This window comes from Azolla caroliniana, unplaced genomic scaffold, assembly GCF_043228905.1.
Source record: "Azolla caroliniana isolate FFs.n. ecotype wild unplaced genomic scaffold, voAzoCaro1.0.p SCAF_22, whole genome shotgun sequence".
NCBI lineage: Eukaryota > Viridiplantae > Streptophyta > Polypodiopsida > Salviniales > Salviniaceae > Azolla > Azolla caroliniana.
Genome location: NW_028230457.1, coordinates 3,006,139 through 3,027,411, shown reverse-complemented (window position 1 = coordinate 3,027,411; position 21,273 = coordinate 3,006,139). Strand labels below are relative to the sequence as shown.

Below are 21,273 nucleotides of genomic sequence, written 5' to 3'. Positions count from 1 at the left end.
TCAAGGTTACAAAATGGTAGATGGTGAAGACAAAAACCTTGTATCTCAACAATTGTTCTACATAAGTAAGAAATATTAGTGCTATACTTAATGCGTCAATATTTCACAAAGTTTACAATGATGAGGATGTGCAATAGATTCACATGACATTTTCAACTTTACTTCATTAAAGTTTGAGACAAATATGTTGCAAGGTTAGCAAGGTGCGTGAGAGAATTTGCTCCCCACTCACTCATCAAAGTGCATGATAGGAACAAATGGTAAATCCAACGATTTGATAAACTTTAGGCCCCATAGCCAAAAGATTATTGAACACACGTCATCGATAGTGACATCTAGACTCACATCATGTTATAGTATAGGTATGAGTTATGTTCTAGAAAGGTCAATACTATATCAGTTCCTAGTTGAGCATGGACATAAAATTTGGGCCAACAATTAGGCGCCGCAATCCTCTAGTTGCTCTATTGCTTGTACTTTGTATAATTCAGCCATGGAAGCATTATACCCTAACTAAGAAATAGAGTGGAACAAGTCTACAAGTTATGATCCTCTTCAAAAAATGAACCATTACTTGATGAAGTGGTAAACATTACCTTTGTTTGGATTTCAAAATCTTATAGAATTTCCTACTACATTAAGCACCATGTAATCATGTGCACATCTAGCATGTTTGAACTAACATATGGATTTTCAAGTGCCTACCTAATACTATACAACATGCATTTCCTTTCATTAGCTAGAACTTGTGAGGAACTTTCCAGCCTGCTTTTTGGGTTGTGGGTGATATAATAACCAAATTAAGTACAGGCCAATGGTAACTGAGTTTTTGGTATCTAGCAATGAATCTATATTCCATTTGTGATTAGTCTATGATCAATGACTATCATTGTTGATGTTGCACTCACAAGAGATTTCTCGTGATTCTACTATTGAATAAATCGAGGATGACATCAACCTCACATTGGCCTTTAGGGTTGGGCTAGACATGTGCTACAATAGGCATTTTGTTTTATTGTATATGCAAGGTCTATTGGTCCAAACCTAGTCATTGCATTGTGCCTTCAAAGCAAGCAAGAAGTATCCCTTCTCAAGGTGAAGAAACAAGGAAACAAATAGAATAAAATGCCAAAGGAGATGGGCCTCCAAATGTAGTCATTACTTCTTCATATGGACTTAGTACATCCAAGACACCTTTTGGGGGTGAAGAAACAATAAGGAGAGTAGATAAAGAAAGCAAAGAGAGATAGGCCTTATCTAAAAAATTCTTTGTTCATTTAAAGTTCATCAAATTGAATTATGGCTTTATATCCTACTATGCTCATGTTATGAATCTTGATAAGAAAATGATTTCTTCATATTCACTCCATCCTAAAGTTCCACAAATACACCAAATATTGTAATAAAACATATATCAATGGGTGTACATTAGCCAATAATTTTAAATCCAACAATGGATCTCCAAGTATACAAAATAATGATAATTTGACAATAACTTTCCAAGAGATGTAAACTTCTATACAAGCGCATGACTAAAAAATTCCAAAATGATATTACATATTATTCTCAAGCCAATAAGCTACAAATTAATTTTATGTATATAACGCAATGAGATTACTTAGGGGTGAGCTTACAATAGATGAATTTGCTTGTGAAATCATTCAACTACCCTCACCCTCATGTGAAGAATAATGTCTAAAATGTTAATAAATCTCAACCAACATCTTGTGTCTCCATGATTCAATATTGATGCAAAATATTTAAGGTTCTCAAATAAACATTTCTATGAATAAATTCTCATAAGTAGATTTGAGTGGGGACTTTACAAATTTCAATGAACTAGTTTTATGCAGAAGTATCGCCTAATGTGAATATGTCGGTAATAAAATGGCAGGTTTACGGCTATATTCAATGTTCTCTAGTTGAATTATCATACCTTAATATCTGCTGCCTTGGGTGCATCCACCCATATTTTGCTCATGTCAAAAAGCATGTACACCTCAAAATTCATACTTCACAACCAGGCCATTTGTTCATATCAACCACCATGCTTTTTTTATGTCCATGGATGTAAACTAGTGGCTTCATTAACTGCAAACACGATCCACGAGCCAGAAAAAGAACAAAGTAATATTAAACCAGACATTATGTAGCTAAAAGCACTCTCAGAAAGCAATATTCATAGAAAATTGTAAGTCTAGACTAGCTTGAAGATCATGATGATAAAGCGCCAATGGTTATCTATCCTTTATGACTTTTAAGGTTGTGGGTGTAAGTCCAAAGTTACATTTCCTTGTAACAAGTTTTCATGTTTTTAGTTTGTGATCATGGGAATGTGACATTGATATGATAAGAGTTACAAAACATATTTGCGAGAGGTACGAACTCACCAGATGAAATGGTACAAGTGAGAAATGTAGTTGAATTTTGGAGAAGCCTTTTACTGACATCAGGCAGCGATATTCGTTGACAGAGGGGTGTGAACTGTATATATATGTGTGTGCATAAGATATATGTACATATATCTAACACAAACACACATACACACACATACACACATACATACACACACAACACACACACACATACACACATACATACAGATTTGAAAGAAACATAATGGTAACCCCAACCAACAGAAAAAACGTACCTGACCAAGTATGTGAAGTTATACAGATGTAAGTCTTGAATAGACAGGTTCTCTTCTTTGGAATAAGTCCATGGTGGACCTCTCTCACAGAAACGGGACACCCCCGTCATTGCTGGAAGGACATCAATGTGGACAAGTCGCGTTGCATCCGTAGTGGAAGTATCTGTAGGATAACGTGTTTGGTCATGTCCAAAGAAAGCCAATCAACATGACACTTCACATGGTATGCATACTTTATTTGGTAATGGAGTACAGGGAAGAAAATATCACAATACCCCAAATTTATTGGGCGATTACCATAATACAATTAAGTTTACCCAAATTACCAAAATAACCCGATGTAGTTGTTGGGTTACTAAAGGAGGACATTCCAGTAAATTTTGAAACTAATAAGGTGCTTACGTGGTTTTTCTACCTTTTATTACTAGTGAGAAACCTCAATATCATGTAAGAAATTAAAACCCATAAAAATAAATAAAAGGAATTTATGAAATGACCATGTTATGTGCATATATTCTACACACCTGTGGCATGAAGGATACCGAGAGCATTTCCTCCAGGATAGTTTGCATAAGAAGCTAATGACAGTATCCCCACAAAAATTGCACTGAAAAATCAAGAAAACTGTTCCATCAAAGTAATTGAAAAAATAAGAATCTAGCAATTATCTACCCATCAGATTACCTTGCTAATAACAAAAGAATACATCCAATAAACATGAATGCCCATACTCGTTTCCTTCGATTATTGTAACTGGAGGTCAAGACACCACATATAATGATTAAAAAATTCTGTTGAAATTCTTGAGGGAGGAAAATAGCATATGAAAAGTAGACATGATAGGCAGTCGGATCAAAGATAGTGACTGTGCATGATAACAGAATGGGAACCATGAGTGTTCATCAACCAATTTTCTGGTTTCTTTCGTACTATACATATTACATCAAGCAATTTAAGACCTTTATTACACCTTACATTCTGGAAAGAGCTGCTGCTGCTGACAAATTGAGGATTGGCAGAGCAAAAAATATAAATCTGAGTTCCTGCAGTAGCAATATCCTATACATAATTATAAATATTCAATTCATTCTTACAATATAATAAATGCAAAATACATGGCTAAAATGCTCACCTTATGTGGAAGTTTTGAATAGAGTAAAATAAAAGCAAATATTGGAAGTGCATATTTGGCTACTCGTCGTTCCAACACTAAACCAAGCTGGTAAGAAAACACCAATATACATATACTCTTAAAAATTATCTAGTGCGCTATGTAAACCCCAATTTAAGTATACTCTTAAAAATTATATAGAGCATGATGAGCATTGCATACAAAAGAAAGAGGATAAGCTCCTAGCATTGCCCGGGGCAGAGCTGACGTGAAGTACCAATGGGCTGGAGAAACCTATGTCATCCTTAACCACACAATTTTAGGGAGTCAACTATAAAACATGAATGAATGGATCTGTAATATAATGCTTACCCCCCATTCTGAGCTTCGATTCAATACAGAGTTGAACCAAAACACTTCCATCTCTGGCCACAACCAACGCTGCCAGAAAATTGAATCAACTGCCACTGTTAAACCTGAAGCCAAGGACGTATCCACTATTATATTTGAGATCAAAGATACACTTTATTAATCTTGCATTTCTATTATCAGCCTTATGTTTTCAATCCATTGACCCATGTAGATCTCTTTGAAAACTCCTATAAATGTGGATATTTGCATGATATTCCCCATATTTTTATGATGAACATGAGAAAATGATAGAAAGCACTAAGTTGAGGCATATTCTTTCAGAAACATGTTTATGAAAACAAATGTGTTCGCAATGAGAGACTCCATCAATATATGAAGAGAGAAAAAGGAAAGTTTGTATTCCCATGATCAACAAAGGCAACGTCAGAAATAACTAAGAAAGGGCAAGGTTCAACTGATGCCCTATGATAACGTGTAAATTAATTGGATATAATCTCTTCTTTTAAACAAAATGACTGCAGTAGAAGCTTAATTTTACAGTCATAAACAGGGAATTTCACAATAAAGACAACTAGAAGGGCATTATCAAACTTTGCTTCAGGATACCATTGCAACAAGATTGAATTGGCGCAGAACCACAATGAAACAGAATTATCTATATAGAAAGCATCCCCAATATATCTTATACCTACCTATTTTCTGTGGTGATATCTAAATTTCTAACACCAATATACCTAATCTTCAACCCATTCAGAGACGCAGTTGTGTAAACACACGTGTATGTGCTATTTGAGCAGGACCGGGGGGACCTGGACCAAGGAGGATGTGATGCCGTGTGAGAAGACTTAGAAACCTTCGTGGATAGCCCTCAAGTAATTCCCCTTTTTGAGAAATACCTCTTTCAGGAAAGTTGATTCAAAGAATCTTGGTTCAAGGAAACTTCAACTTTGAGGAAGCACCTCGCCTGAGGAATCCACATTCAAGGAAACCTGGTTCTAGGAATTCCTAGAACTTCTCGCTTGAGGAATTCCTGGTTCGTGGAAATCTTGGTTCAAGGAATACCAGGCTCGAGGAAAACCCTAGCTCGAGGAAACTCTTCCTGTTTTCGCCATACCACAATTCGACCTCACTCTCTCTCACACACACCACAGTGGCACTCAAGTGATTAACACAGATTAGGGCTAACTACACTTGTTCAATACAATAAGTTCTTAATCAAGACTCAAAGAAATCCCCTCACAATAGAGTTTAGAATGCGATTGCAATGTGATTACAAAGCTTACGCTAACGGTAAGGATCTAAGCTTTGTAGTCTTCAACAAGGCTTGCCTACGGCCAATGGCTACACTACTTCTTGTCGACATAGGGTCCTCGTGCCACTTCGAGCGTCCTTCCCCAACCAAGCGAACTGAAACCCAACTGCTCTCCACCAAACTCGGCCAACTCACTATGGTAGCGTCGATGAAGGAGAAAAAGACATTCCAGCCTTTATTTATTGTTTGTTATTATATTATTGTTTTCACATATACATATTTACATCTATGTGGCTGTCCCTTTTTTCTCCTTTTCTCTCTATTCCACCTTTGGACCCACCGCATCAAGACACCGAACATGTTCCAAATCGGATGGATCTTGAATGACTGTAAACATAATCCAAAGACTTTTACCTATCGTGTTGCAACACACAGGATTGTCTCAGAATGGTAATATTTGGCATATCCGAATGCGAATGGGTTGTCACCATAATAGTCAAACTCAATCTCTTCTAGTATGAAACATTCAAATGCCCATATATACTAATAAAATTGCTAAATACCTATGCTTAGAAGTAAGATGCCAAGACACCAAATTAGAGCCTTTTGTATCTTGATTTCTCTCCCCTGACACATCAAAAACACATGATGAGCACAATTCATGCATATAATCTGAGAAGAAAAAAAACTTAATAGAATATTGTCCTTTTAAAGAATACCAGCAGCAGAGAAACTCCAATTGGTAAAGCCAATAATACAACATCACATCTAAATATGACAGCTGCGAGGGTCTGTAATAGAAACAAACTTCTTTCAGAAAAAATGCACTTACTGTATATTTTAAATATGTTGAGGACTTCTCATGCTTCAACACATTTCGAACATTGGTTTACCAATCCGAAGTTCAACATGTGCTACTGTGCGGCTATCTTCAAATAAATAAATTAAGGTCACGGTTAAACTCATCCCATACTGTTCTTTATGTTTTAGTGAGATAGAATGTTCATCCAAAGATGTGCATTTTGCACAACATCCCAAAATCCATACCCATCCACATCAAAGGACATTGTTCTTGCAATTGAGCATGGATCCAGTTGGGACCAAGGAACATTTTCTTATACTAGTATCATCATGATTGTGCATGAGAAGATTTCCCTAAATCTTCAGATGGCAAGACTTAGAAGAAGTGCCATTAAGCCTGGATGTACAAGAGTGAAACTGAATTGTTGCACATTAACAGACGGGATCTCATTTTCATGTTATTCCTACATCCCACACATTGCACCTAAACCAAGAGCAATAGAATGCACTAGCAAACAAGCCCAAAGTGATTGTATAGAATTAAATAGCATACAAAAATTGTCCAATAAAATTCTTGAACTATGAAATGGTACCAGAAATGCAAGAGTTATTTGTACTTGTCCAGATATCCATGCTGCAAAGGCTAAGTTTACTGTACATTGACAAGACAAAGACAAATGATATATTAACACTCAGAAAACAATAATCAAGACAACCAACATTTATTTTTACTCTTATACTTCTTTTTACTTCTAATACTAACCTATGGCCAGTGCAAAAATGTTTGGAAGTGGCCTCGTAATATAGAAGGGTAGATGGAACTGAAGTATTGCAAGTATTGTATAAGCAACGGAAACGGAGAATCCAAAATATTTACGTATCTGCAAATCAGTAGATAATATTTAGCTAATATTATACTCCAATAAGTGGTAGCCAGAAAATACCAATCCCATTCAAAGAAGAAGAACCTGGAAGCGCAGCATGAAAAATGAACTGAGCACCAAACCTCCAAGAATAAGGCGTACTATCATCATTTAAAAAAAATGTAATGTTGATCACGAAGCTGACTGGATGTAATAAGAAAATCAAATAATATTTCTGTGAAAAATATATTGCTTACCAATTACAAGGCTCAAAATCTTGGGAATGTCCCACATAGTTGATATGATTACAAATGGTGAAGATAAAAGACTAACAATGATTGCACCTGCTCAAATACATCATCCATTGTCTTATGAATTAAAAAACATCTTGGGAAACTAGAGCGGGTTTTTACTGGCAAAGAGACTATTCAAGAACCAGGAGTTATAACATTTTACAAAGTCAGAACTCTTGCAAACATAAGAAAACTTTGTCTATAAAAAGAAACCTGCAACCCTCCCTCACCTTGGTTGGTCATGGGCCATGGCTCATGTTATGTTATACATTTGATTACATCAATGCCATGCACATACTCTAGTACATGCATGTACTCTGGCCCTTGAGACTTATATGACATGAATCACATCCGTGTCATATGGGCACTCTTCGAGAGGATATAGATCTATAATATTAAGTCTTTTGCATCAAGTTCTATGAAATAACCTTGCTTCTATGCAGCCACTCTTGCAACTCAAGAAGATTAGGTTACATGAAGAGAACGATTACCTAAATCACTTGTAAAAATAAGACTAAGTTTAAACCCTTGATGTACAATAGGAAGCAACAGAGCAAACCTATAAAAGTTCGTGGCACAACTCCGGGAAACGCCAGATGGTCATACTGAAACATGGAAAATCAATATAACCAAATGGCATACATCCAAAAGGAAATAAAAAAGTTAATCAGTTCTAGAAAATCTAGAATATCAACAAATCATAGAATGGTAAATACTTACCTTATGTATTTGATGCCTGTGGTATAAAATATCATGAATGGCCTGTCCATACATAATAGTGATGGGGAAGTTCTATTAAATTCTTTACTTAAAAAGGATCTACACTTCACCAAGCCAAAAATAAATGTCACAAGGTTACTATCTACAAACAAAATCTTTATAAAAAGGATAACATGACATTGTGTACCACATGCACTACAATTATCTGTCTGCTACATTAATCCTCCTGAAATTTATGCAAGCTCTACAGCCTATTCTATATTTTGATTTATTTCTATATCTTAAAAAGCATCAGTAAATGATTCTCAGATTATAGATCAACAAGACTGATCTTCCAAAAGTTCAGGGTTAGTGCCACATTACATTAATCTAGAAAAGCTGAATCTACTGTTCTCCTTATCACTCAGCCTGTGCTAGTATATATATTACCAAAAACCATGTTTACCATGTCCTTTTACACTGATGCTTACCTGAATTGGCACAAATCAACCTTGCCAATACTAATTAAGTGTCTAAAATTTAGAAAGCTAAGCTTTTTTCGTTTACTTCGTGGCTTCTAGAAAAGCCTTAACAACTTCAGAGATGTTTTTAATACATGATGTCTTCAAAATACTAGCTGATAATGTCATGAGTAACCCAACATTAACCAGTGTTGTAGGGATATGGTGTTATGACCTCCCAAGGCATAATTCTCTGAGCCATTGGGTCAGATTCTGAACAGCCAAATGTAATCATCTATCCTATTGGCCATATTTCTTTATTGCTTGTAGGTTTTGTTCCATAAGTTTTCCTGCTTTTTGTAAACATACAGCTTAATGGATTTCCAAACCACTCAAAATCACATCTATAGTCCCAAAATATTGTTCACATAAAGATTACACTACCAATCAGCCCCTTAAACCTATCACAAAGTTGAAACTCGAAGTTATATTGCAACATTTCATAAGCCAAACAATAAGGAGAGGGATATTATGAGTGAGACAAGCCTAAGCTTCAAGACTATTGTGAAAACAAGGTAATAACACAAAAGTAAGCATGTGTTCAGCACAGCATGATAGTCAAATATATATTTTAAACCCTCAAATACTCTCTTATATCCTCTGGGCTTGTCGAACCTGAATATTGAAACTTTCCTCCACTTTGGTGTATGGTGCCATCCATACGTGGAATACAACGATTCCCAAGAGCAGCAAATCCAAACCTTCAAAAAATACAATTATAAAATAAATGCAAAGTATTTGCTTAATAAAACTTAATTTTTGCAGCCCAAATTCAAATATAAAAAGATAAATAGACTAATGCCCTTCTCTAGTAGAAGCTAGTTACAATTATGAAGGCAAATCATCTTCTTAATTCCAAGGTAGTAACAAAATCTCTTGAAGACCTTCCCAAGATAGTAAAAGAGATGTGTTGTGCCATGTCAAATCATTTTGATTGTACAGTGATAGACAATGCTTGAAATTTCTAGTCTCATCAAAAGGGCATCTACTGTTGGGAATAAAGGGCCATCGTGCCTTTTATTAGTGCACGAGTGTGAACGCACTCATAGCACACTTTTGAGTTGTATATACATAATATCTAAAAACCAAAAAAAGAGGTACACTCTTTTGTACCCAAGACAGCGTGCATCTCTCTCTCTCACTCAGACTCTCTCCCTCTCTGTTTTTTGACCTAAACCCTAATCCTCGTGCTGCCTTCAAACTGGTATCAGAGCCAAGGTTTAGGGTTTTATGCAGAGAAAAGTTTAGGGTTTTCTGCAGGTAGAGTTTAAGGTTTTCTGCAGAGCAGAGATTAGGTTTTTCTGCAGAGCAGAGATTAGGTTTTTCTGCAGAGCAGAGATTAGGGTTTCTGCAGAGCAGAGATTAGGGTTTCTGCAGAGCAGAGATTAGGGTTTCTGCAGAGCAGAGTTTAGGGTTTCTGCAGAGCAGGTCACGTTTTCTGCAGTGCAAGTTTGGTCCTCCGTTTGGGCTAAAATCATGACTAGCAACAGAGAAAGTAGCCACCTTATGCACATCAAGAAGCTTGAGGGTGCACATAACTTTGCGGTTTGGAAAAAGCAATGCTACAACATCCTGCTGCAAAAGAAGCATGCAAAGCCTATAAAAGTCAAAGGGGTAAAGCCTATAGATATGGACGAAGATGATTGGCAAGAGTTGAATGAGCTTGCACACTCGACTATTGAGTTGTCGATTTCTGATGCCTTGCTTTTTAATATCGAAGGTTTGGACTCCGCCTATTCTATATGGATTAGACTAGAGGAACTGTATGCCCAAAAGACGGCAACTAACAAAGTTTATTGGCTTAAGAAACTTATGGATTTGCGTATGATAGAGGGCACACCCATGTCAACTCACATGAGTGAGTTCAATTCCGTTTTCAGCCAGTTGATTGCCTTGAAATTCATCATTGATGATGAGTTTAAGGCCACGTTTTTACTTTGCACCTTGCCAGAAAGTTGGGATACTTTCAGGACTGCTATGAGCAATTCAAATGCGATGCTTCTTTATGCCGATGTAGAGAGTTCTCTACTCATGGAAGAGATGAGTCGGCAAAATAATGCATCCAATAAGTTCTCTAGTGCGTTGCATATGAGGGGTAGGTCACAACAAAGAGGCAAATCTGATAGTTATGGCCGTAGTAAATCACATGGTAAAGATGTAGAATGCCATCACTATGGCAAAAAGGGTCACTTTAAACATGATTATTTCAAATGGAAGAAAGAGAAAGGAAAGGGCAAGAAGATAGATGATTTCATAGAAGAAAAGAGAGACATTCAACTGAGGAAAGGCAATACTAAAAGTGAAGAGGTGAATGTAGTCTCTCATGATAGTGATAGTGGAAATGATGTACTCTTTGTTTCATCATGCCATAGAGAACATACTTTACTTGCAGATACGGATGGTGACATGCACACTTGGATACTTGATTCAGGTGCTTCTTTTCACGTCACCCCTCATCGTGAGTGGTTTTCAGATTACATAGGGGGTCGACATGGTGTTGTCCATCTTGGGGACAACTATGCATGTGAAATTGCAGGTATTGGCACTGTGCAATTACAGTTTCAGCATGGTTCTGCTTTCACACTTCAGCATGTACAGCATGTACCTCAGCTCAAGAAGAGCTTGATTAGCACAGGACACCTAGATGATGATGGATTTCACACAACCTTTGGTGATGGGAAATGGAAGATTTGTAAGGGATCTAGAGTTATTGCCAAGGATAGTAAAAGTGATACTTTGTATCCTCTCCATGTATCTAGTGTGAGTGACCATGTTGTTGCCATAACCGAGCAGCCTAGTGTTTCTTTGTGGCATGGCCGGTTGGGACACATGAGTGAAACTGGTATGAAAGTACTTTCTCGCTTGGGTTACTTGCCGTGACTTCATTATGCTGATTTTGAACATTGTGATCATTGCATTTATGGTAAACATGTACAAACATCTCATAAAAAGTCTCTTTCGCTGAAGTCGTCCCCGCTTGAGTTAGTACATTCAGATGTATGTCAGATGCCAGGGCTATCATTAGGGGGGAAGAAATACTTAGTCACTTTTGTCAATGATGCTACACGGAAGGTATGGGTTTACCCTATTCGTAGCAAGGATAAAGTGCTCGACAAATTTCGAACATTTTTGGCATTAGTTGAGAATCAAATTGATAAGACATTTAAGTGTCTTCGCTCTGACAATGGTGGGGAATATGTGTCCAAGGCTTTTCAAGCATTTTGTGACAGCAAAGGGATAAAGAGGGAACTCACTGCCCCTTATAATCCACCCCAAAATGGAGTTGCAGAGCGTATGAATCGGACTATTCAAGATAAGGTCCGTACTATGCTGTCTCATGCTGTGTTACCCCATGGTTTTTGGGCAGAGGCTGTTATGACAGCTGTTCACTTGATTAATCGGTCACCTAACAGGTCTTTGGGAGGGGGAATACCCCAAGAAGCGTGGTCGGGCAAGCCACCTTCATATGCTCACTTGAGAGTGTTTGGCTGTGAGGATTTTGTGCACATTCGTAAAGAACAACGCAACAAACTTGAGCCAAAGTCCTGCAAATGTATTTTCCTAGGATACGGTGACGAGGGTGAAATGGGGTATAGATTGTGGGATCCCGAGAAAAGAAAAATAGTACGCAGCAATGATGTTATCTTCCAGGAAAATCGCATGCATAAACAACCTGAAAAGACTGAGGAAGTACGTAGGGTTGTATTCTGAGAAGAAATACCTTTTAGACAGGAAAATGTGCCCGCTGTACAGCAGCAAACACCTGCTGTAAAATTACCTGCAAATGCAGAAAATGAGGTTGGAAATGATCATCCAGTCTTTGCCAATAATGATGAGCAACCAAATGTGCAGGAACAGCTAGAACAGCAAGCTGTGAATGCTGATTTGCAGGCTGAAATGCCTGGACTGCAAATTGAAAATGATGATTTGCAGGCTCAACAGCTACCAAACAATGAGCATTGGGTTAGGAGATCATCTAGAGTTACTAGACAGCCTGACAAATTTGTTCCTGATGCAAACAATGTGGCTGATTATGTCATGGTAACTGATTGTGGCGAACCGACTTGCTTCAAGGAAGCAATGGACAGACAGGACAATAAGAAATGGTATAAAGCCATGTTGTTAGAGATGGAATCTCTTGAGAAAAATGATACTTGGGATTTGGTGCAATTGCCTAAAGGGCAGAAAACACTTCCATGCAAATGGGTTTATAAAATGAAGGTCATTTCTGATTCCTCGCCAAAGTACAAAGCAAGATTGGTTGCAAAAGGATACAAGCAGGAATATGGAGTTGATTTTGATGAGATCTTCTTGCCTGTAGTCAAGATGACTACATTAAGAATCATTTGGGTTTAGTTGCAGCTGAAGATATGGAGCTCATACAGATGGATGTGAAGACTGCCTTTTTACATGGCGATCTGCATGAAGACATATATATGCAACAGCCTGAAGGTTTTGTCACTAAAGGCAAAGAGAAGATGGTTTGTAAGCTCAAAAGGAGTTTGTATAGGTTGAAACAAGCACCAAGAGAATGGTATCATAAATTTGATGCATTTATGCAGTCTCAAGGTTTTCGTAGAAGTCAAGTGGACCATTGCTTGTACACCAAGAAGGCAGGAGATGGCAGCCTGATTATCTTGGTTTTGTATGTTGATGATATGTTGATTGCTGGCAAGGATGTTCATGCCTTGAATTCATTGAAGCAAAGCCTTCATGGCAGCTTTGATATGAAGGATCTTGGTGATGCAAATCACATCCTTGGCATGCGAATACTCCGAAACCGATCGAAAGGGGTACTCTTTCTATCTCAGCAGGAGTATATCTCTAAGGTTTTGCAGCGTTTCAATATGGAGGGGGGGGAAACAATTGGGGTTCCATTGCCTCCATATTTGAAACTCAGTGCAGAAGACAGCCCTACATCTGATGATGAGAAGGCTGAAATGGCTAAGGTTCCATATGCTTCTGCCGTTGGCAGTTTGATATATGTGATGGTTGCTACACGCCCTGATATTGCCTTTGCAGTGGGAGTGGTTAGTAGGTATATGGCAAATCCCGGCAAAAAGCATTGGGAAGCAGTGAAAGGTATTATGAGATACCTCAAAAGCACAAAGGACTTGTGTATTTGCTTTGGAAAGCAAAAGGCATCTGTCGTTGGTTTTACGGATGCGGACTATGCAGGTCACGCAGACTGCAGGAAGTCTACTTCTGGGTATGTGTTTACTTTCACAGGAGGAGCGGTCTCTTGGATCTCCAGACTACAGAAGTGTGTTGCATTGTCTACTACAAAGGCAGAGTATGTTGCTGCCACTGAGGCATGAAAAGAGGCTTTATGGCTTTCATATCTAGTGAGAGATCTTGGCATTACAGAGTTACCTATTCTTCATTGTGACAGCCAGAGTGCTATCATGCTAGCTCGAAATCCCTCTTTCATGCAAAGACGAAGCACATAGAGGTGAAGTATCACTTCATCAGAGATGTACTTGACAGCAAGAACATTGAGCTTGTCAAAGTACATACAAATAATAATCCTGCAGATCTTCTCATGAAGGGTCTTCCAGCTAAGCGATTTGCTCATTGCCGATAGATGATGGGAGTTGGATAGATGTATGTATGTAGTTCAGCTTTGTACATACTTGGACTTAGCTGACTTTTTTTTTGTTTTTTTCTTCTCACGGCACATTGCCTTTAGGTGGGAGGTTGTTGGGAATAAAGGGCCATCGTGCCTTTTATTAGTACACGAGTGTGAACGCACTCGTAGCACACTTTTGAGTTGTATATACATAATATCTAAAAACCAAAAAAAGAGGTACACTCTTTTGTACCCAAGACAGCGTGCATCTCTCTCTCTCACTCAGACTCTCTCCCTCTCTGTTTTTTGACCTAAACCCTAATCCTCGTGCTGCCTTCATCTACTACATGTGGAATCATGGACCCATGTTGAGACCAGCACAAAATCAGGCCGCATAAATCATCATCTGAGTAAAATCTATGATCTCCCAACAAATATGATGATTCCACAAATTCAGAAAAAAAGAGGTGAGGGCAAGTTTCAGTCAAGCCAAAGTAACCCTACAGTTGCAATCTAGAAGGAATTTGATGGTGGTGGAAAATATATTGCTTGAGAGGCCAAAGTGTCCCATGTGGAATCATGGACCCATGTTGAGACCAGCACAAAATCAGGCTGCATAAATCATCATCTGAGTAAAATCTATGATCTCCCGACAAATATGATGATTCCACAAATTCAGAAAAAAGAGGTGAGGGCAAGTTTCAGTCAAGCCAAAGTAACCCTACAGTTGCAATATAGAAGGAATTTGATGGTGGTGGAAAATATATTGCTTGAGAGGCCAAAGTGTCCCATGAGACTGAACACGGGATTACATCTGAAAAATTGTCGCAGCTTGGAGACAGTATATAAATAGAAACAAATTAGTAAAACCTCCAATGTTCCCTGGTTTTATCTCGAGTATTTGGCTAAGAACACAAAAACATTCCATGCTCATAAGAAAAATGTAGATATTTGCAGCTAAGCACTAGCAATAGGCCCTGTTTGGTTTCGGTTTGGTTTGGTTTCTTTGCCTTGAAACCAAACCGAACTGAACCAAACCATTTATATAAAACAAAAACCAAACTAAACCGTTTATGAACTTTGAAGCCATTAAACCAAACCATTTAAGAAAACTATTTAAGTAAACGAAACTATTTAAACCAAAACCGTTTAGAGAAAAGTTGAAACCAGACCAAGCCATTTAATAAAAAGTTTAAACCTAACTATATTGTGGTGTGCATGTGTTCCTTTGTGCCACCCTTTTAGCACACCCTTTTTAGCTAAGCCAACCCAAGTAGGTACCTTTGTATCAACTATAAATTGAACCAAACTATTTAAATCAAAAGTTGAAACCAAACCGAGCCATTTAATAAAAAGTTTAAACCTAACTATATTGTGGTGTGTATGTGTTCCTTTGTGCCACCCTTTTAGCACACCTTTTTTAGCTAAGCCAACCCAAATGGGTACTTTTGTATCAACTATAAATTGAGCAAGAAGTAAGAAGCTAACTAGGTTGGTTTTGATCTCTTATGTGCATTTCACATATTGGTGGAGAAGCAGGGTACCAATCCCCCACGTCCAAGCATCCACCTCTTCCCCCTCACCTTAGGTTGCCCACTAACTTCTTGTCCCACGAGTTTCCCCGATCCCCCTCTTACATGATAGCCCTCCTGTCCCCCACCTCAGCCAAGTCCAAGTGGCCCTTAGTCCACAAGAGCAATTGATCTCTATCCACCTCTAGCCCTCCTGTCCCCCACCTCAACCAAGTTCAGATGGCCCTCAATCCACAGGAGGGATTGATCTTTCTCCGCCAATCGATCTTCCCCTGATCCCCCTCCGACACGATAGCCCTCATGTCCCCCACCTCAGCCAAGTCCAGGTGGCCCTCAACCCACCGGAGGGATTGATCTCTATCCGCCAATTGTTAGCTCGTTTTCCATTACTAGCCCCGTCCAACTATTATCTGATCAGGGCCCCCAGTTCCAGGAGGATGTCCTCAACGTCGTCCCTTTTCAAGCACTCTATGGGCGTAACCCTCGCCTCCCACTAGAATCGTCCATTGATGTACATTCGAAACCTGCCAACATGGATAGTGCCACTTGGGGGGCTCTACCGCCAACAGATGCTCCCCCTCCTTTGACAAGCCACTGCTCTTGTTCCTACTCCTCAGTCTCTTGTTTCTCTTAGGGGGTGTTGAGAATCAAGCTCAACCTAGTCTAGTGTGTGAACACACCCTTGAGAGTGTGCACTCAAAGGTCAAAAGTCACCACTCTTATCTACACATTAGCTATGTGTCATAGAATATGAGTTTTCACATTCCCCATGACCCATGAGCTTCGGTAGTTAATGAAGAGGGAGAGTGACTATATAAAGCACTCTCCTCGTACTTGTAATCAGGTCGATTAATCTCCTTTGTAATATACATCTTCTTGAGTATTCTATTATTGTTCAAATCTCTTGTGTTTCTCTCTCTCTCTCTCTCTCTCTCTCTCTCTCTCTCTCTCTCTCTCTCTCTCTCACATACACACACTCACAACACATATCTCTAGTCTATTCCGCTGCACAAGAATCACCATCGATTCTTTACAGGGGGGAAATGTGGTGTGCATGTGTTCCTTTGTGCCACCCTTTTAGCACACCCTTTGTGTGTTAAGCCAACCCAAATGGGTACCTTTGTATCAACTATAAATTGAGCAAGAAGTAAGAAGCTAAGTAGCCTGATTTTGATCTCTTATGTGCATTTCACATATTGGTGGAGATGCGGAGTATTAGTCCCCCACGTCCAAGAATCCGTCTCTGCCGCTTCGTAGGTGTGCATCGCTCTCACCACGATTAATCACTCAACCCCCACTATCTTGTTAGTCTCTGGTAGTAGTATCTCTTCCATTAGCACCGCCTTAGTTCACCAGTTAGGCCTCCTGACATCCACCGCTCCCGACATCCAAGTCCTTTTTGGCGATCACCAACATCTATACCACTCTCGCACACAAGCCCGTTGCATCGTCACCTTAAGCAATCTCACTTTCTCACACCACTTTTATGTCTTGCCCCTCCAACTCTTCCCCCTCACCTTAGGTTGCCCATTAACTTCTTGTCCCACGAGTTTCTCTGATCCCCCTCCGACATGATAGCCCTCCTATCCCCCACCTTAGCCAAGTCTAGGTGCTCTTAGTCCACATGAGCGATTAATCTCTATCCGCCTATAGCCCTCCTATCCCCCACCTCAGCCAAGTCCAGGTGGCCCTCAGTCCACAGGGGCAATTGATCTCTATCCACCTATAGCCTTCTTGTCCCCCACCTCAGCCAAGTCCAAGTGGCCCTTAGTCCACACGAGTGATTGATCTTTCTCCGCCAATTGATCTTTCCCCGATCCCCCTCCTACACGATAGCCCTCCTGTCCCCCACCTCAACCAAGTCCAGGTGGCCCTCAGTCCACAGGAGCAATTGATTTTTCAGACAAATGGCCTGATTGAATGCCACAACAAGACCCTCAAGCAAGAGATGGCCACACAAATCTTGCCTTTCGTCACCCACACCTACAATACATCCATACAGGTGTTGACATGGATCAACCCTTTTCGAGCACTCTATTGGCGTAACCCTTGCCTCCCACCAAAATCGTCCATTGATGTCTATTCGAAACCTGCCAACATGGATAGTGCCACTTGGGAGCTCTATCTCCAACAGATGCTCCCCCTCCTTCGACAAGCCACTGCTCCTGTTCCTATGCTTGTTCTTGTTCCTGCTCCTCGGTCTCTTGTTTCTCTCGAGGGGAAATGTGGTGTGCATGTGTTCCTTTGTGCCACCCTTTTAGCATACCCTTTTTAGGATGCATGTACCTAAGCCGACCCACCCTTTTAGCACACCCTTTGTGTGCTAAGCCAACCCAAATGGGTACCTTTATATCAAGTATAAATTGAGCAAGAAGTAAGAAGCTAAGTAGGCTGGTTTTGATCTCTTATGTGCATTTCAGAATGTTTAAGCCAAACTAATTAAAAAATTAAATAAATAAAAATACACTAAATTAAATAAGCATTTATGTTTAATTAAATAAATAAATAAATAAGCATTAATTAAGCCATTAGATTAAATAAACATTTTAGTTAATGAATTAAATCAATAAAAAACATTAATTAAACCATTAAATTACATAAACATTTAAAGGATAAAAAAAGTTAGCCCAAAAACCTATAAACCTTTAAACCAAAGCACTTAAACCTATAACCCGATAAACCCTAGTTTCAAAACCAAACCGAACTAAAACTGAACTGTTTATTAATAATTAAAACCAAACCAACCATTTAATTAAATTATTTTGGAACTTATAAACCTTTAAACCATGGCTTAACGGTTCGGTTTGAGCCGAAACCAGGCCCATTGCTACTAAGCACTATAAAATCATGAGCTTGAATGGACTGAAACTTCTATGTTCAAAAGTTCTCCAATATGGACAAGTCCACGCTAGAGGGGTCATCTAAGTTATGGGTGGTAACGGCCTAGATTTACTAATGACAAGGTGAGACTTTCCAACAGTCAACTCATCAACTCATGGCATATAGAGACGAGATCAGATTACTGAATTTTTTGCAAGAACCATACCACCCATAACTCTAATAGATGACACTAAGGCTAGGAGCAGATGCCATAAGATTGAGTATGAGACCATGAGATGTATAATGAAGGAATCACACATATCTGGGCCTGCCACGAGTGACATATCCAAGAGAAGATGTTGCGTGTGGGAGTATAAGTTGTACGAGGAATTGATCCAAGAACATGAGGTTCAACGCTCCTTTATTGAATAGTTAAAGTACAATACTTAACATACTTTTGAATTGTCACACAGACTGATCCCTTTGGATCAACACTCATGCTTGTGTACTTGGCACTCAAGACCTAGAGACAATAATGTCAGGGCCCTTTACAAACCTCCACCCAAGTGGAACATGCTAAGATGATCCCTCTTGAGGTTCTCTGGATATGCATCTCATACTTGTATATCCACAGAATATAAGAATACATTTGATACTCTAGCTTTCGAGAAACCAACAACTCCTTCCAAGGTTCCTCGTCTTCATTTACCTCTCTCATTGTACTCTCACCAAGTATTCTTACATTTTTTGTACATTGTCATTTGTTTCTATTCTGGATACCTGGACACGTACGTGCCAGTTTTCTCTCTCCTATGCCAGTTATCTCTCTCTGAGAATCCGAGGTCAATCCTAACCATGGGCTCGGCCTTGCCTCATCCTCGTGGACGTTAATAATCTATCTCTTTCTTTTTGGCTGTTGGCTTGGTAGTTTACACCATAGCCTCAAAATTATAGAATTGAGTGAAGACACCCATGTGCAATCAGTGTACCTTGTCAATACCTCACTTCACCGGACCAATTGATATTGGATACCATATTTCCTCGGCATCACTCATCCCACACAGAGTAGTTTATGCTTGTAAAACCATCTCAAAAAACATTACCAATTGTAAAGCCACCTGATCTGGTAAGATCATTACCATGGATCTTTTGAACAGCTAGAATTTTTATTTTTTCAGTATGCATAACCAGATGTTACACATATTCGTAATTGTGATTTGTCTGATGGATCAATTTCGGACTCCGGTGGACATTAATAGTTCTTTCTTTTCTTTCTCACCACTGCATATGGGACTCTTGGAACCTCTTTCTGGGTCACATAAGACATATCCAGTCATCATCCACATTAATCGCCACCCATCACCACCACTTCATCATCATCATCATCATCATCATCATCTCTCTCTCTCTCTCTCTCTCTCTCTAGACATATGAAGCAGAATCAAAAAGCATTAAAGCCCAAAAAGAAAACATAAATTTGTTTTACTCACAACGACTCCATGCTCTCTTGGACACGAGAGGCGTAGTTGCTGAAGCTGAAGACCTTAAGGATCTGTTCTTCATCTCCCTGTTTCGTCTTGGACCCACGTTTGGGAGAACACTGAATTTACATAGGAACCCAAACACACAAAAAACCATAAATGCAGAAAAAAACAGAGTGCAGCTCAGTTCTGGTTTCCATGAGGGGTGTGTGAGAAAAGCAAAGTCTGCCCTGCCCCTATGACTTGGATTGGATCTAACAATCGGCAACATAACGGTTCGGTCGGTTCGGTTCGAGAGTCTCAAAACCAAACCGTTTAAACATTTTGAAACTTAAACTGAACCAAACCACGAAACCATTTAAATCAAAACCGTTTAAACCGAACCGTTACAAAAAATCCACACCGTTAAACCATTAAAACCACGATTTCATGGTTCCGTTTCAGGTTTCAAGTTAGGTCAAATTTCAAATTTTTCATTATTTCAAATTTAAATTTTTCAAAATTTTAAAGATTTTTCCTAAAATGTGAGAATTAGGCCTAAAAATGAAAATGTTGTTTAAAAAAATATTTTTTTTTAAAATTAACTCACAACCCTAAACCATCAAACTGCTTTTACCATTAAGCCACGGTTTCGCGGTTCGAGAACTGTTGCCAATTGTTAAGTGGATCCTTTCTCTCTATGGTAAAGCATCTTTCTCTTTATGGTAAGTCATCTTGGCACTTTGCTAGCCATCCTCTTCTTGCCATTGAAGGCTCCGGAGTTTGAAAACGTCTTCTACCAAAAGTTCAATGTCGTTCGTTGTCACCTTCTTTAAGATCCCAAGGTTTTAAAATCTCTTTCATACAACATTTGTCTTATGTATGGATCGATGGATCGATGGATGTCGTTTTAAGATCCTTGAGCATGATAAGTTCTCAGTAAAAGAATATGTCTTGTATGTATGATATGTTTTGTTTTCAAATCCTTGAGCTTGACAAGTTCTCAATAGAAATGATCACTTCTTGTTGTTGTTATAATGGTGAATGTTGGTGTAGCTACTATTTCGAGGTTCAAAAAGTTCTCTATAAATATTAGTCATCAATTGTTGTTTTTAAGTTTCCGCTAATTGACCTTTACTGTTGACTCCACATTTGGTTTACCTTCAAAGTTTGTGACCTTGTAAGAAGGGAGAGAACAAACCCAATGAAAATTGCATTGCTCTACAAACAATGAGGCATCCAATGTGAATTCATGACAACTTATGGTCTGGAACATAATGACGTCATTGAACGAACAATTCAAGAGAGATTTGTTGCCATAACGAAGAAC

At 38.9% G+C, this 21,273-nt stretch overlaps 1 protein-coding gene and 1 long non-coding RNA gene across 3 annotated transcripts; both read right to left on the bottom strand.

Annotated features, from left to right (window-relative positions):
* Window positions 1–1,759: 1,759 nt before the first annotated feature.
* ALG12 (homolog of asparagine-linked glycosylation 12) lies at window positions 1,760–20,136 on the bottom strand. 2 transcript variants are annotated; one of them, XM_087337101.1, is made up of 19 exons: window positions 19,974–20,136; window positions 9,178–9,263; window positions 8,063–8,104; window positions 7,902–7,947; window positions 7,307–7,393; window positions 7,155–7,210; window positions 6,950–7,067; window positions 6,780–6,838; window positions 6,105–6,176; window positions 5,949–6,012; window positions 4,134–4,237; window positions 3,984–4,055; window positions 3,783–3,869; window positions 3,621–3,709; window positions 3,335–3,403; window positions 3,175–3,257; window positions 2,651–2,813; window positions 2,391–2,484; window positions 1,760–2,091 (listed from the first exon to the last, which is right to left on the bottom strand). In XM_087337101.1, exons 1-19 carry the CDS (start codon window positions 20,119–20,121, stop codon window positions 2,008–2,010), a joined length of 1,623 nt encoding a protein of 540 aa, XP_087193227.1. In that variant the 5' UTR covers window positions 20,122–20,136; the 3' UTR covers window positions 1,760–2,007. The 2 variants fall into 2 exon arrangements, with proteins under 2 accessions (XP_087193227.1, XP_087193228.1); XM_087337102.1 differs by having other exon boundaries at window positions 3,626–3,693.
* LOC147849796 (uncharacterized) lies at window positions 8,340–9,171 on the bottom strand. Its single transcript, XR_015531722.1, has 2 exons — window positions 8,892–9,171; window positions 8,340–8,737 (listed from the first exon to the last, which is right to left on the bottom strand). It is a non-coding gene; the product is annotated as an uncharacterized LOC147849796 (long non-coding RNA).
* Window positions 20,137–21,273: the final 1,137 nt, after the last annotated feature.